Genomic DNA, 14566 nt, shown 5'->3' with positions numbered 1-14566 from the left:
AGCGAAGTCAGCACCATCCCCTGCAGGTGAAGCGGCACAGCAGCCAGCTGTGGTGGCGTGGGGTGGGGTGGGGTGGGGGGGCACATTCTGCATGCTCAGAAGAGACAGTAACTCACCCAGTGGAAGGAACATAGATTGGAGATGGGGACAAGTGAGTAGGGTCTTTAAGCATGAGTAGGAGTTTGCAGGTGGAACAGGTTTCAAGAGCATTCTAGGGCATAGCATGGGCAGTGGCAGGGAGAGCTGGGACGTCTGTGGAGCGGTGGCCCAGGCACTGAGTGGCTGGCATGGGAAGGAAGGTCCGCAGGTAAGGCCCAGGCAGGATGGACTTGTCAGCCATGCTGAGGAACTGGGCTATGACGTGGACAGTAGGGAGCCACAGCAGTTTACAGGGGGAGGTGGGAGCAGGTGAGCATTTGGGGAAGCTACTCTGGCTGCAAAAGAGACGAGAGGGGGCCGGGCTGGATGGACAAGCCAGTGGAGAGGGAGGAAGAAAGGGAAAGGAACAGGGTTTAGCAGAAGATCTCTTGTCCCCAAGGGGCCCAGGTCACCCTGTGGGGCCTGAGGAAGCCATGCTAGCTCCAGGCCAGCCTCCTGGTCATTCTGCTCACACACTTCACTGCCGTGTCCCTCCACTTCCACCTCCAAAACAGACAGGAGGACCCACCTGCAGGTGCTGCGCAAGGATGGGGCAGGTACCTGGAGGGCGCCCCACACCGGAAGCAGGTCCTCAGCCAGAGACACCCAAATGCAGCCTGAGGGAGGCCGCACCCAGGACAGGAGAGGAGAGCCCAGCCGGGCCCCGAGGGCCGGGCACTCTGGCTTGGAGAGGAAGCTGCCCTGCAAAGGACCGGTGTCTCCACGACATTCTCAGGACAGCAGCAAGGATAATGGATGGAGTGGTGCTCGCTTTCATGTCCGTTTCTGGAAGCGTCCCCACTCAGTTCTGCCCGCCCCCTCTCCCATCAGTGCCCTGACTCCAGGCCCTTTTCTTTCCTTCCCAGCAGTGATGAGAACCATGAGTGTGGAACTGGCCTGTGAAGCCTGGAGGGCAGAGGGTGGAGGTGGGATGGGGGCAGGAGCCAGCGCCAGTGTGGGCTGCAGAGTCCCCAGGTGCAGGGGAAATGCCAGGTTCGTGTTCAGTCTCGCCCCGTTTCATCTCAGTTTCATCTCAGAGTGGCCCCTGGAGCCAGGCCCCCTGCCACCTTACAGATGAGGAAGCCGAGGCTCAGGGAGGTAAAGAGACCTGCCCTGGGCCACGCAGTTCACTGGGGACAGAGCAGGGTACTCACCTGTGTGAGGGCCAGGGCTGGGTCTGCGGCAGAGGAGGAGCAGTGCTGGGACACCCACAGGGAGCGTCAGCCAGGGCCTGTAAGCCAGGGAAGGGCAGAGGGACTTATGCAGGCCCATGTGGCCTGGACAGAGAACCCTGGGGCAGCCCCAGCCCGAGCGACACCTCCCTGCCTGGTGAAGACCTGTGCCCTGCACATGGTGTGCTCCCTATTCCTGTGTCCTGGGCCTGTCCCCTCCCTCCATGTGTCTGTCTCTACCGCCCTCCTTTTCTGTTTCTTTTCCCTTTCTCTGTTTCTGCCTGTCTTGCAGTCCCTCCTGTCCCTGCCCTCCCTCCCTCCGTGTGTGGCCGTGTTCCTGTCTCTTCCTTCTCCTCCTCCAGCTCTGTCCCAGCAGAGCACTCAAGACAGGAAGGCCTGTGGTCCCTCCCGCTTCACCAGCTTCACTCTGTCCCCACTACCAAGGGCGCACTTTTGCTGGGTTTCTTGGTTCAGCTTTTGTACCATGGCATCTCTGAGGTCCACAGGTCACAGGGCACTGGCCAGTGTGGGGCAGGGACCACTCCTGCGCAGGCCGTTGGACCAGGCAGAGTGGCTTCAGGGGCTTGGGGCCAGCAGGCCAGGAACGGTCCCCTCCTGCCTACCCCAACTCCCTGGGAGCCGCAGCCCACAGCAGCGTCAGGTCATTAAGGCATAAAAGTCCACGATTTCTGCTGCGTGTCGGCAAACACTGGCCGGGTGCTAATGTAATCCTTTCTTTCTTTTAGTGGATTCTTGAATTTAAATGATATGTAATTAAACATAATTAGCCACAGACGCCATTCGGCTAGGTACGTGCACGGAGTGGGGCTGGCTGGATTCTCATTACGAAGCCTCATCTTCTGTGGGGACTCTTGTTCCCTCTCGGGGCTGGTTTCCTTTGCCTGGACAGTAAGCCTGGCTTGGGAGGTGCCCGAGGAGGGGGTCCTGGGGGCCAGTCCCCAGGGGGCTTGGATGATGAATTGTGGGCAGTGTTTGCTGGAAAAATTTTTGTTCCGCTTTGGGCAACAAGGAGCCCAGACCTCTCACCGCCATGGGGAGAGAAGTTGGGAATCAGATGAGAACTGGCTGAGAGGACTGGTACCAGCGAGGCCTCAGCCCTGGACTCCATGTGAGTGTGGCTGGGCACACATGGTGGCAGCAGGCAGGCTTCCAAGCTCAACTTCCCAGACCCCAGGGGGAGCCCCGGCCATGCACACAGGCCAGGCAGAGGTGAGCCCAGGGAGGCTGGCGCCACAGGTGCAGAGGGCAAGAGGGGGCAGAGCTGTGGCGCAGGAGTGAGCCTGCAGCCACCCTCCCTAGTGCCAGGCCTGCTGGGACTTCAGGCTGTTGGGACGTCCCCTAGGATCCTGCTTGGAGCCTTCCTGACCCACCCCCCCCACTCCAGTGCTTATGGTGGGCTCACCCTTTCCCCATACATCTCACCCTGTCCTCGCTGTACCCCACACACCAGGGTGTGTCCATCTGCCTGCCTGCCTGCCTGTCCCCACCACCCAGCCTGTGTGCCCAGGGGAAGGCTCAAGGCCAGTCACAAACCACCTCCCTGGCCGACCCAGCCCCAGCCCATGGTGCATTCCCTAGACAGCGTTGCTGAGTTCCCGATTTTAGCCACAATAGCGCCCATGCCCGCACCAACCAACCTGTCCTTGCCACGAATGTCAGCTCCTGCCCTCCTGACGGGAGCCCGTGGTGCACGCTATTATGACCTCAATCTAGAGGTGGGGACACCAAGGCACAGGGGCCTAAGGAAGTTGCCTGAGGCCACGTGGCTGGTAGGGGGCTCAAGGCACAGATGAAGAAACTGAGGCCGAGAGGTGTTTTGCCAGGGGGCTGATCTGATTTGCTGAGCCAGCCAGCTGATCTGGTGCTGTCTCTGTCTCAGTCAGCGGCCCCTCCTGCCCACCTACCTTGCCGTACCCTCGACCAGGGCCAGCAGTCTCAGAGGTAGAGCTGCCGAGGGGAGAAGCGCTTCCCCTCATGGCATCTGTCCTCCAAGAGGGACCCGAGTAAGAGGGAAAGCATCAGCAGCCTTGAAGGGACCTTATATCCCTGTCCACCCTTTGTTCTGTACCAGGGCACGGTATATCTGCACAGTCTGGAGCCAGGCGTGGCTGGCAGTCCCAGGAAACCGGAACCGGCCCTGCCCAGCCCGGAGCAGCCGCACCTCCTGCAGCAGCGGGCGAGGGGTCACTTGAGTGGAAGCACTGGCCTCCCAAGAGCAAGAACTTGTTCCCAGGAGGGCCTGTCCGGAGACCTGGGGTACAGGGAGTGGGAAGGCCAGACCAGGGGGCAGATCCTTACCACGGCAGGCTCTGCAGGCTTCCATTTGGTCTCTTTTGGGTATTATTCTCTTCTTTTTATATCCCTTAAAAAATATAAAAGCAGGCCACAGATAGGATTGGCCCTCTGGGTTACATAATAGCATCTGTGAGCATCATATGTGGCTTTTTTTTTTGGAGACAGGGTCTCACTTTGTCACCCAGGCTGGAGTGCAGTGGCATGATCACGGCTCACCACAGCCTCAACCCCCCAGGCTCAGATAATCCTCCCACCTCAGCCTCCTGAATAGCTGGGACTACAGGCGACTGCCACTACACCTGACTAATTTTTGTATTTTTTGTAGAGATGGGGTTTCACCGCGTTGCCCAGGCTGGTGTCGACCCCCTGGCCTCAGGCAATCTTCCTGCCTTAGCCTCCCAACGTACTAGGATTACAGGTGTGAGCTAGCTACCACGCCTGGCCCATATGTGGCTTTTTAATTAAATCTTTGAGAAATAACATTAGTAAAGTGCTCTAAAAGTGAAGAGCAGGATGTTAGCCCAGCCCCGGCCAAGATCTAGAACATTCCTGGCACCCCATTCACCATTCCGTGAGGAAACCGCCATCCCACCCTCTGTCACTAGCCTGCCTTTGCCAGCTCTGGAGCTGTCTGTGAATCGGCCATGCCTTGTGCGTTCCTCACATGGCTTCGGTTGCTCTTCAGGTCTGGGGCTCCCACGTTGCCGTGCAGCGGGAGCTCACCCCAGGCTGAGCCACTGCGGAGCATTCCAGCGTGCGATTCTGCCACCGTCTGTTTTCCCATCCTCCCACTGGCGGGCATTTGTCCAGTGTTTGACTTCTGCTATTGCAAGCTGTGTGGAACATTCTAGTATGTGCCTTTGGTGAATGTGCAGATGCATTTCTGCTGAGCACATACCTAGGAGTAGGACTGCAGGTTGCTAGAAGATATTGGCATGCAATTTTCCAAAGTGGCCCATACCCCAGAAGACCTTGTGACGGTGCCCAGAACAGATTTCAGCACAGATGTGGCATCATGCCTGTCTTCAGTGCTGCCTTTCCTAAAGCGTGGACACCCTGTGCTATCACAGAACACACAGAATGGCATGAACAGAGAGAGAGGCCTCTAAAGCCCCGAGACTGACATGAGCTGTTCTTGCCCAGGGTTCTGACTAAGCGGGAGAGGTGCGGGGAGGGGTGGGAGTGAGGGTGAAGGTGTGGGTGAGGGTGCGGGTGAGGGAGCAGGTTTGGGAGTGGGTGCAGGTGCTGATGGAGCTGTTGTGGGTGAGGGTGCTGGTGAGGGTGGGGGTGGGGATGCGGGTGGGGGTACAGGTGAGGGTGTGGGTGAGGATGTTAATGAGGGTTGGGGTGCTGGTGGGTTGCAGGTGCAGTCAAGAGTGCGGGTACAGATGGCAGTGTGGGTGAGGGTGGGGATGGGGGTGAAGGCGCAGGTGAGGGTTGGGGTGCAGGTGAAGATGTGGGTGCAGGTGGGGGGGTGGGTACAGATGCGGGTGGGGGTACTGGTGAGGGTGGGGGTGAAGGTCTGGGTAAGGGTGAAGTTTCAGGTGAGGGTGAGGTGCAGGTGGGACTGGGGTGTGGGAGGGTGAGGGTACAGATGGGGGTGCAGGTGAGTGTGGGGGTGTGTGGGGTTGAGTGTGCAGGTGTGGATGAGGGTAAGGGTGAGGGTGGGGGTGGGGTATGGGTGGGAGTTCGGGAGAGGGCGCCACACACTTGTCCCCTTGTTTGGTCCCCAAGGCTCTTAGTTTGGTGTGTGTTCATTCAGGAGCAATAGAGCAACACCCACTGGTTCTGGCATCTGTGGGTGCCTCTGCTTGGAGTGGGTGCTCTCAGCCACCCTTTGCTGGAAGGAGCAGGAAGGTCCAACAGTGGTGGAAGCTCTCCAAAGAACCAGGGCTGGGAGTAGAACTCGGTCAGATCCCAGCTCTGCCCTCCCCACTGTGTGACCTTCAGCCAGTCTCTTAACCTTTCTGAGCTGTTTCCTCACCTATTCAAGATGGGGGTGGCCATTTCTTCTTTGGAGGGTGTAAGGAAGCGAGGGACGTGAGGCCTGAGTGCTGTGCTCAGACAGCAGAAGGGGAAGTGGCCGCAACCCCGTATAAGCGGGTGGCCGAGCAAGTGGGGGCGCTGGAGGGGCTCAGGGGACAGGGTTCCCTTGGGACCTGGACAAGAGCCAAAAGGTGTACCCACCAGTCACAGAGGAGCCCATACTGCCCTCCCCTGCCAGGGGCTGCCCCGTGGCCCCGTCCAGGTCCACACCTCAGCGGTCCCCGAGTGTGGGTCCACGGCCTCAGCGGTCTTCGAGTGCGGGTCCACGGCCTCAGCGGTCCCCGAGTGCGGGTCCACGGCCTCAGCGGTCCCCGAGTGCGGGTCCACGGCCTCAGCAGTCCCCGAGTGCGGGTCCACGGCCTCAGCAGTCCCCGAGTGCAGGACGTAGCCTCCAGGCCACTGGGCTGAGAACCCTTAAAAGAAAAGGCACCGCTACCCATGACAGTCATTTTAGGGTAAAGAAAGCCCTTTGCAGAAAGCAAACGCTTTGAAAGGGACAACACAACTTTTAGATGTTGTGAGAAGCAATTTCAAGCACGTCCTCTTAGACCAGGGTGGCAGCTTCCAAGGCGGGGCGCACAGCTGGGAGGCTGCGGTTTCCCTGCTTCTCAGGGAGCTTGGGCCAGGCCATGGGGTGATCCGAGCAACACTTCCCTAGGCAGTGGTAGGTTTGCAGACGGGCCGGTCCCCACTTCCTGCCAAGCTCCAGCAGCCCCTCTGAGGATGCAAGGCTGTGGGGAGGGGTCTTCTGGCTCACAGCCCCTAGGATGAGGTACCACTTCCTCAAATGACTGTCAAGGTTCTGGGGTACTGGCTGTGCGTGGTGGCTCTCTCCTGTAATCTCAGCACTTTGGGAGTCACTTGAGGTCAGGAGTTCGAGACCAGCCTGGCCAACATGGTGAAACCCTCCCTGTCTCTACTAAAAAAATACAAAAGTAGTCTGTAATCCCAGCTACTCACGAGCTGAGGCAGGAGAATCGCTTGAATCCGGGAGGTGGAGGTTGCAGTGAGCCAAGATCTCACCGCAGCACTCCAGCCTGGACAAGGGTGACACTTGGTCTCAAAAAAAAAAAAAAAAAGGCTCTGGGATGTCCCCATTAACTCACCTGACCTCTTCCTGTGGCTGGGGCTCTCCTCTCCCACGCATGTCTACCCATAGCCCCCGCCTGCCTTCAGGACTCAGCCCACAGAGCCTTCCACAAAGTCCCCTGGCAGGGCCCAGAGGCTTCTGCACTGCCTCATGGAACCATTCCTATGTCCTCAGCATCAGTGAGACCTCGGGAGATGCCTGGGGAGTGGTTGAAGGTTTGGGGAGGTTCCTGCCCCCAGAATCCCAGCCAGAGGGCAGATTACCCAGCAACCCAGTGCCCCCTCTGTCGGGTGGATGAGGCCTCAAGGTAGGGCAGGCAGGAGCTCTGGGGCTCTCCCCCAGCAGTCCCCACAGTGCACATGCCCTGGGCTCCTCCCACTAGGCACTAGGCCAGGCCAGGGATGCAGGGTGAGCCCCCGGGGAGCCCAGAGCAGCATACACTCACGTCCCCACCATCGAAGGTGAGCTGCCTGTGCTGGGGACCCGAGGGCGCTGGGCCGCTGTCACTGCGCCACGAGGCTGAGCAAGCTCCCAATGGGAGACAGGTTTGGGAAGGTGTCCAGGTTGAGGGCACAGTCAGGAGGGGCCATGTGTGCCTGAGTAGGGGACAGGGAAGAGGGGGATGGCCAGTGGTCACGGGTATGGCTGCCTGGCAAGACCTGGAGGTTTCCTCAAGCTGAGGCCAGGCCTGTGCTAGATGCTAGGTGGGTGTATTTGTAGAGGGGTCAACATGGGGGCATGGACTAACCTCTGCCATCCTCTCCAGGCCCAGTGACGAGCACCATCCGGAAGTGAAGGCTGATGGGTATGTGGACAACCTCGCAGAGGCTGTGGACCTGCTGCTGCAGCACGTGGACAAGTGACCGGCCTCCTGGGAGAGCCCCACCTCCCCCACCCCTGCCTCTCCCCCACCCCTGCCCCTCCTCCACCCGCCCCAGTGCCCAGACCACCCAAGGCCCTGACAGCCCTGCCTTCTGTCCTGTGTGGGCAGGCATATGTTCCCTACCTGAGTGGCCTGCTCCCGCTTGGGCCCTGACTTCAGCTTCCTGTAGTGAAGTCCAGGAGAGGGAGACAGACCTGTCAGGCCTCTGGGAAGCTCCCAAATCCCGGAACTCACTCACTCACCATGCACCTGGTCCTTTAACTGCAGTAAACTCCACCTAACTGGACTCGGAGGCGCTCGCCCACTGCCGCCTCCTCAGATCTCTGCATTTAAGTGAGGAGCCTGGAATAAACCAGGGGCCTGCTGTGCACAGATCTTGCAGCGCAGAACCACGTCAGCCTCCCTGCGACTGCCCAAGCACACTACCCACCACCCCACCCCCGAAATAGCACCAGCCCGCCGCTTTCTGTCCCCACAGTCACCTTTGCAGACAGGGACCAGGGGCAGCTCCCGAGGGCACTGTGGGGGCTCCGGTGCTACACAGCAAGAGCTGCAGCCTGTGTCCGAGGCACACAGGGTACTTTCTGGAGCCACTGCTGGACGGACTTGAAGTTGTCATGCCCGGCATGTGCAGGAGGAAATTAACAGTTCAATAAACTCTGCCTTGACCAGCAGCCTCTGACTCAGGCTTTGACTGCTAGGAAGAACCGAATAGGGGAGGCCACCAACAGGGTCTGGGCCACTGTCCCTGTCCTGCCTTATGCTTGAGCCACTGAATATCAGAGGGGCAAGGGACAAGGGTCCTGACACACCTCGCCTGCTCCAACCCCTTCACTTAGCAGATGGGGAAACTGAGGCCCAGAGGGGCCAGTGAGCTGCCGTTGGCCCCATCTGGAACAAGGCAGTCCAGGGCAAACTTTGGCGCTGCCCTCCCTAACGGGGCAGCCTGCAGCCTGGTGGTGGGTGGTGATGAGCTTTGCTTTCCCAACCAAGGGCACAGCAGCCTTCCCACAGGGCTCCTGGGAGCAAGTTTCAGGTTTCAGAATCCGTCAGCTGAACAGATAACTCGATTGCTCCAATTCTCCCTAAATGAGTTCAGATGCTACTGCCAACCCTTGGGAGACCACTGCTTCTGAGCGAAGCCAGGGGTCCCTGTAACAGGATTTCCATTACATGAAGGCAGACAATGAGAAAGTGTGGGACCCGAGCGGGGACGAGGGCAGCTTTAGGAAGGCCGGCCACTGTTCAGTCAGAATCAGGGGAAACGGTGACTGAGTCTTTTCATCAAGATGAGAGGCCACCAGCCAGGCCAGTGTTACTTACTGGATCTGAGGGAGGGCCATTTGGCCCCTTCGTTGAGAACATGCGGATGGCTGGCCCCTCGATGGAGTCCCCAATTACAGCTCCTTAGGAGACCACACGGGACGTTCAGGTGGCGGCCGCAGTTCGGTGGTGGCCTGGAGGGGTTGTGCGTGCTGTTGGGTTCGTTTGTGGGTCTCTAGTTTTTTTCTCCTTTTATGTTTCATGGAGAAGCTTCCAACCAAGACAGCGACCCCTCTGGAGGAAGTTCAAGCTGAGGCCTCCTCTTTCTAGTTGCTGCCCAGGAGTGGGGTGCCCAGAGGGACAACCCCTGGGGGTGCAGACTCCTGCTCTGTCTGGGCAGAGAGCATGCCACCCTCTGGGCTGCGGTGGGCTCAGTGAAGCGGGTGCTGTCATTCTTCCCATTGCACAGGTCTAGAGCCTGGGGTGCAGTGAGCTAGGGACTTGCTGAAGGCCAACAGTGAGTGAGGCATGGGGCTGCGACTGGCAGGAAGGTCCGGCCCCGCCTCCCAGGCCCTTCTGAGCGCCTTCTGCAGTGCTGCTTCCCACGCTTGCCTGGAATCCTCCCTCGGGGTGTAGTGACCCCGTGGCTGACTTTCTGGCTGGGCCAGGACACCGGTGTCCTCACTCTAGAGATGGGCTCTTCTGAGGGGTGAGGTCCAGCCCCACCAGTGATGGTCTTGTAACCGCTAATCCTATTACCCTGTCTACAAAATACAGGGATTCACTTCCTTAGCAGGCACTTCCTGACTCCACAGGGTGCCCTGTCCCCTGGCTGGAGCTGATGTGGCGTGCCCTGATGCTTGCCGGGGGTCGGTGCTGCCCAGAACTGAGGGTCCTTCCAGCAGTCTGGCCATTTCCAGCATGTGGAGGGGGCCTGGGCCCTGGCAGAGGCAGCGTGGAGCCGCTGGCCGCACGTGGGGCTGCAGCTCGGGGCTGGCAGTGGGCTAAGGCCCTGTGTTCAGCACGTGTATGAACTGCTGTGAAAAGACACAACACCCAGGGCCACAGGCCAGGGGGGCTCCCAAGGGTCTTTCCCACCAAGGCCCCAAGTGAGCCACAGCCTGGGCCCAGCCGCACCTCCCAGGCTCCTGAGCTGCCAGGCCCAACCACCGAGAGTTGCAGCAGGGTGGGGGGCGGAGGGGCGGGCCGAAAGAGCAGCACCCCTTTCCTGGGCCTCACCCACCCTCGCCCCTTCCAGCTCTAGGGCCCACACAGTACCGAGCCCAGCTCAGTGTGCTGCTTACGAACACTCAAAGTGGCTCAGTCCAACGAGAGATCTGGCAGTGTCAGGACTTAAAAGCTCAGGCCTGGCTGGGCCTAGGATCCCAAGCGCCGTCACAGGAACCCCATCTCTTCCCATCGCAGCTACTTGGCAGGTGGCAGAATGGCCCCAACCCTCCAGACTTCCCCCTACCTGCTCAGCAACCCCAGGACTCAGGCTGGCAAAGAGACCAGGCGGACGAGGAACAGGGGTGCAGTCTCCATCCCAACCAAACCCCAACCACAGAAGACGGCATGTGGTGCCAGGTGGAGGAGTGAGGCCAGCGAATGCCACTTCCTCAAATGACTGTCAGGACTCGGTTGTGGGCCGGGCACAGTGGCTCTCTTCTGTAATCCCAGCACTTTGGGAGGCTGAGGCAGGCGGATCACTTGAGGTCAGGAGTTCGAGACCAGCCTGGTCAAACGGCAAAATCCTGTCTCTACTAAAAAAACACAAAAAAAGTTAGCCAGGCATGGTGGCGGGCGCCTGTAATCCCAGCTACTCACAAGCTGAGGCAGGAGAATCGCTTAAACCCAAGAGGCAGAGGTTGCAGTGAGCCAAGATTGCACCACTGCACTCCAGCCTGAGCAACAGAGCGACGCTTGGTCTTAAAAAAAAAAAAAAAAAAAAGGGGGCTCTGGGACGATGAGGGAATGTCCATGTCCTCATCTCGCTGACATGAGGCTGGGAACTGGGCCAAGTGAGGCAGAGGCCTCCACGTCAGATGTGAGCGCCCCTGGGCCAGCTGACTTCAGTTCTTTCCTCCTTCCGTTCAGCTTGAGCCCTCAGAAAGCCTGAGGCCTGACCTGGTGCCACCGTCCTGGGCCTGTCCTGCTGGGTGGTGGTTCCTGCCCCTCTCAGGGAGGCTGGCCAGCAGCTGGCAGCTGGCAAGGCTCCTGTATGTTCACTCAGGGCAGAGGTGGGGACAGGGTGGGACAGACGAATGTGGCACAGCTCTCGGGCAGGAGCTCTGGAGTCCGCCTCCCGACCCGGAGCAGTGCCGTTAGCCCCTGCTGCCCCTCAGAACTGTCCTGGTGTGGGCGGTGACCACACTGGGCAGCCTGCATTCAGTTCTGATTTTTGTTTTTTGGGTTTTTTTTTTTTTTAACATTATAAAAGCAGCATGTGTTATTACAGGATATTTACCAGAAAAGTCTACAGAAAGAAACCAAGAGTCACCCGGGAGCCTGAGCACTGTCTCTGTGGCATTTCCTCCCGCCTTCTTTCCTCCGGCCCTCTTCCTGCACACCGGACACAGTGGCCATCCAGGGCGGCCGCGGGGTTCACACTGATTTTCTCGTAAGCCCACAGGGTTATGATCGCCGTGCAGATAAGGAGACTCCGTGCGTGTCCCATGTCAGAAGCACCTGCGCCTGGCCTGGGCACTGCACTGGGGTGAGGCCAAGGGCCAGGCCCCACGGCAGGGCAGAATGGAGCTGCCATCCAGCCAGGGACCTCATCTGGGGATGGGGGGCGGCAAGGGGCTGACAAGGGCCAGAGGTTCTTCCAGGTGCCCTACCCTCAGATGGGGGCACTATGCTTGGTAGAAGCCCCCGCCGGCCTCTGCCCTGCTTCATCCATCAGATACAAGGCAGTGGTGAGGGTGGGCTGGGGAAGTCAATGCGTCCAGCCTCGGATCAGTGAGTCCCTGGGCCTTGGGTGCAGCAGGGCCATGGGGACAGCAGTGAGGATGAGGGGCTCACCTCTCCCAGCAGCCCTGCTTCCCCTGTTTCTTGAGTTCAGTTTCCATAAACCTTTTTTTTTTTTTTTAAAGGTTCTTGTTAAAAGAAAAAAAAAAAAAAAAAAGGGCAGGGAGATTCCCAGAGGGGCTGCCCTGGCCCTCACAAATTTTCTAGGCCAGGCTTCCACGGGCAGATCGTGTGGGCAAGTGTTGAGTTACAGAAACCAAACCTCTCCACGCCTGCCCTCCAGGCCACAAGCACCCCAACTCCCGAGTCGGGGAAAGCAGAGGGCCACACACGGGGACAGTGAGCCACACTGGGCTGGCTTCGTGCTTCTGGGGCCCCCGCAATTCATGCAGCAGAAATCCGCACTGTGCTGCCTGCTGCGGGCGCAGAAGCCTGGAGCTGGTGACCTTTGTGCGCCGCCTCCTCCGCTACCCCGGTGGGTGGGTGGTAGGGGCCATCCCAGGCCCCTCAGGGCTCTAGGCCAGGCTGGGCATGGCTCAGCACCCTGCAGTGCGGCCTTGCCTCCTGGCACTGGCGAAGGCTGAGCTGATGTGCCCAGAAGGGCAGACTCCTCCACTGCTCCTAAGTCAAATGACATAAGGAGTGTCTCCCCGCCGCTGTCCTGGGGGTCCCGGCTGGACCCGGAACAGCCCAGCCCTGGAAGGCTCCCATGACGCAGCTGCGGCCACGGTCAGCCTTTCACCTTCCCCGGCTGCTCCCACAGCGTCCTGCGCCTGAGCCTCTCCACAGCTCTGTGACGTCTGCTAGCCCCATTTTACCGATTCAGACCCCGAGGCTTGGAAGGGACAGAAGGGTCCAATCGTGTCCCTCCCAGCCCAGAGCTAACGCTCCTGCGGGAAGGGGGGGACCTGCCAGTTCACCACACCCAACAGAAACGACACAGCTGGCACCAGACACATGGGGACTGAACCAGGAAGCTTTATTTACACAGTAAAAGTAACAAGCAAATTCCTGAGAGACCAGAGCGGCTGGGGTGCAAGCCACGGCCCGTGCGGGGAGGCCAGGCCGAGGGGGCGGCGGGCCCTGGGCCCCGGTCTCTGCATTCTGCCCGCCACACTTCCTGAAGCTCTGCAACACCCACACCGTCCAGCTCGGGAAGCTCCTGCACCCCGAGACAGCCTCTGTGCTATCCATCGCCCGACCCCCCAGGACAGCTTCCCCACGCGTGAAAACACAAATCATTTGCCAAAAAGACTATGCTAGAAGGTCAGACTATCCTACCTAGGCTAAAAGATCTCCATTCAGTCTGCCATTAAAAAAAAAAAATCTTTCTCTTTTCTCTTTAAAGAGGCATGACAAAGGGGTTTGACCAACAGCGTGGACATGGCAAGGTGCGGCATCATTGCCCCGGTGTGCAGCCAGCCTGCTGCCTCCCCGCCGGCTGGCGTCTAGAGTGGCCGTGATTCAAGCAACCACCCCCGTAGCCACAGATGGCACATCAGTGGAAATGGGGGTGCAGCGGGCGTGACACCAAGGCGGAGCCCCCAGCAGAGGGCCAGGGGTTCCACAGCTGGGGAAGCTTGCTCAGACAGGCAGCACAGCTAGGGCATGGCCCCTCACGCCCCCGCGCCAGGAGACCCATTTGGAAGTTGGGGTTGGTTTTCTTTTTATTATGGACTTCCCCTTTAAATTTTCTTTCAGTGTACAAATTCACAAAACTGGCTACAAAAATCTGTTGAAAAGTAAGGCTTTCTGAGAATGAAAATCTGTCCGTCTGGTCAGAACAAGCTCCCTGTGAGCCCGAGGCCCAGGGCAGCTCCAGCCTCCACTGCAAGTAGGGCAAGAGGGTGTGGCCCCAGGCCCGGGCCCCACAGGTGAACGGCAGCCTCAGGCAGTTGGGGGGCTTTACAATGAGTGGGTTGCGTGTGGCACAAAGCCCCTCCTCCCACCCGGCTTTCCTGCAGGCTTAGTCCACTCTTCAGGGCCCCAAGAGCAGGGAGGTGGCCTGGCAAGGCTTGCTCCTGGCCCTGCCCTTCCTCAGTCTCCCCTCAGAGGCAGGGCTCGTGGGCAAAAGTGAGGCTTCTGCCACTGCCCCCGGCTGGGGTCATCATGCTGGTGGGGGTGAGCTATCTGCTGCCTGTGGGGACACCAACATGGGGGGCGGTCATCTCCTGGGCAAGCCTGTCTCCCAAAGCTCTGAGACCAGAAGCCCTGGGGCCAGCAGGATGGAGTGCAGGAACAGGCTGCTCCAGGCGGTATGGTGGCTTGGATGACGGGGTGGCAACTATAGATGGGATCTACGCTCTCCAGTCAAAAGGCAAATATGGAAGCAGCTGAAGGCCATTTCTTTCTCTAAGCAGAAGAGACAGCCGCCATTTTCTCCCCTGACTGCTTCGTGGTGGGCCTGGGCTAGGAGCTGTGGTGGGCACAGGACAGGCAGGTGGGGGGTCTGAGGAGGCTGGGTCATTTCTGCCTAAGTGCCCTGGGGCTGAGCTTGCTGGTGGATGGAACCAGCTTTGAGAGAGGCGGGGAGGCTGTGACTTGGTCAGCTCCATGGCTTGTCCCACCCTGCCACCAGGCCTGAGTGGGGAGGTGGCAGGCAGGGTTTGAGGGCAGGTCACCTACCCCCCAGCTCCACGACACACACTTAACACCCTGTGCCTCCCATCCCAGCCCTAAACAAAGGGA

At 59.4% G+C, this 14566-nt stretch overlaps 1 protein-coding gene across 1 annotated transcript in view; it reads left to right on the top strand.

The window, feature by feature from the left end:
- The window catches only part of LOC108282091 (phospholysine phosphohistidine inorganic pyrophosphate phosphatase), a 152300-nt gene extending 143981 nt beyond the window's left edge, over nt 1–8319 (top strand). The window contains exon 7 of the mRNA XM_017497857.1: nt 7529–8319. Within this exon, the coding sequence (XP_017353346.1) occupies nt 7529–7625 (97 nt within the window). The 3' untranslated portion in view covers nt 7626–8319. The remainder of the gene's footprint in view (nt 1–7528) is intronic.
- The last annotated feature ends 6247 nt before the right edge of the window (nt 8320–14566 follow it).

This window comes from Cebus imitator, unplaced genomic scaffold, assembly GCF_001604975.1.
Source record: "Cebus imitator isolate Cc_AM_T3 unplaced genomic scaffold, Cebus_imitator-1.0 Scaffold235, whole genome shotgun sequence".
NCBI classification, from domain to species: domain Eukaryota; kingdom Metazoa; phylum Chordata; class Mammalia; order Primates; family Cebidae; genus Cebus; species Cebus imitator.
Note: the sequence above shows the minus strand (reverse complement) of the source record. Positions and strands in the feature narration are given on the sequence as shown.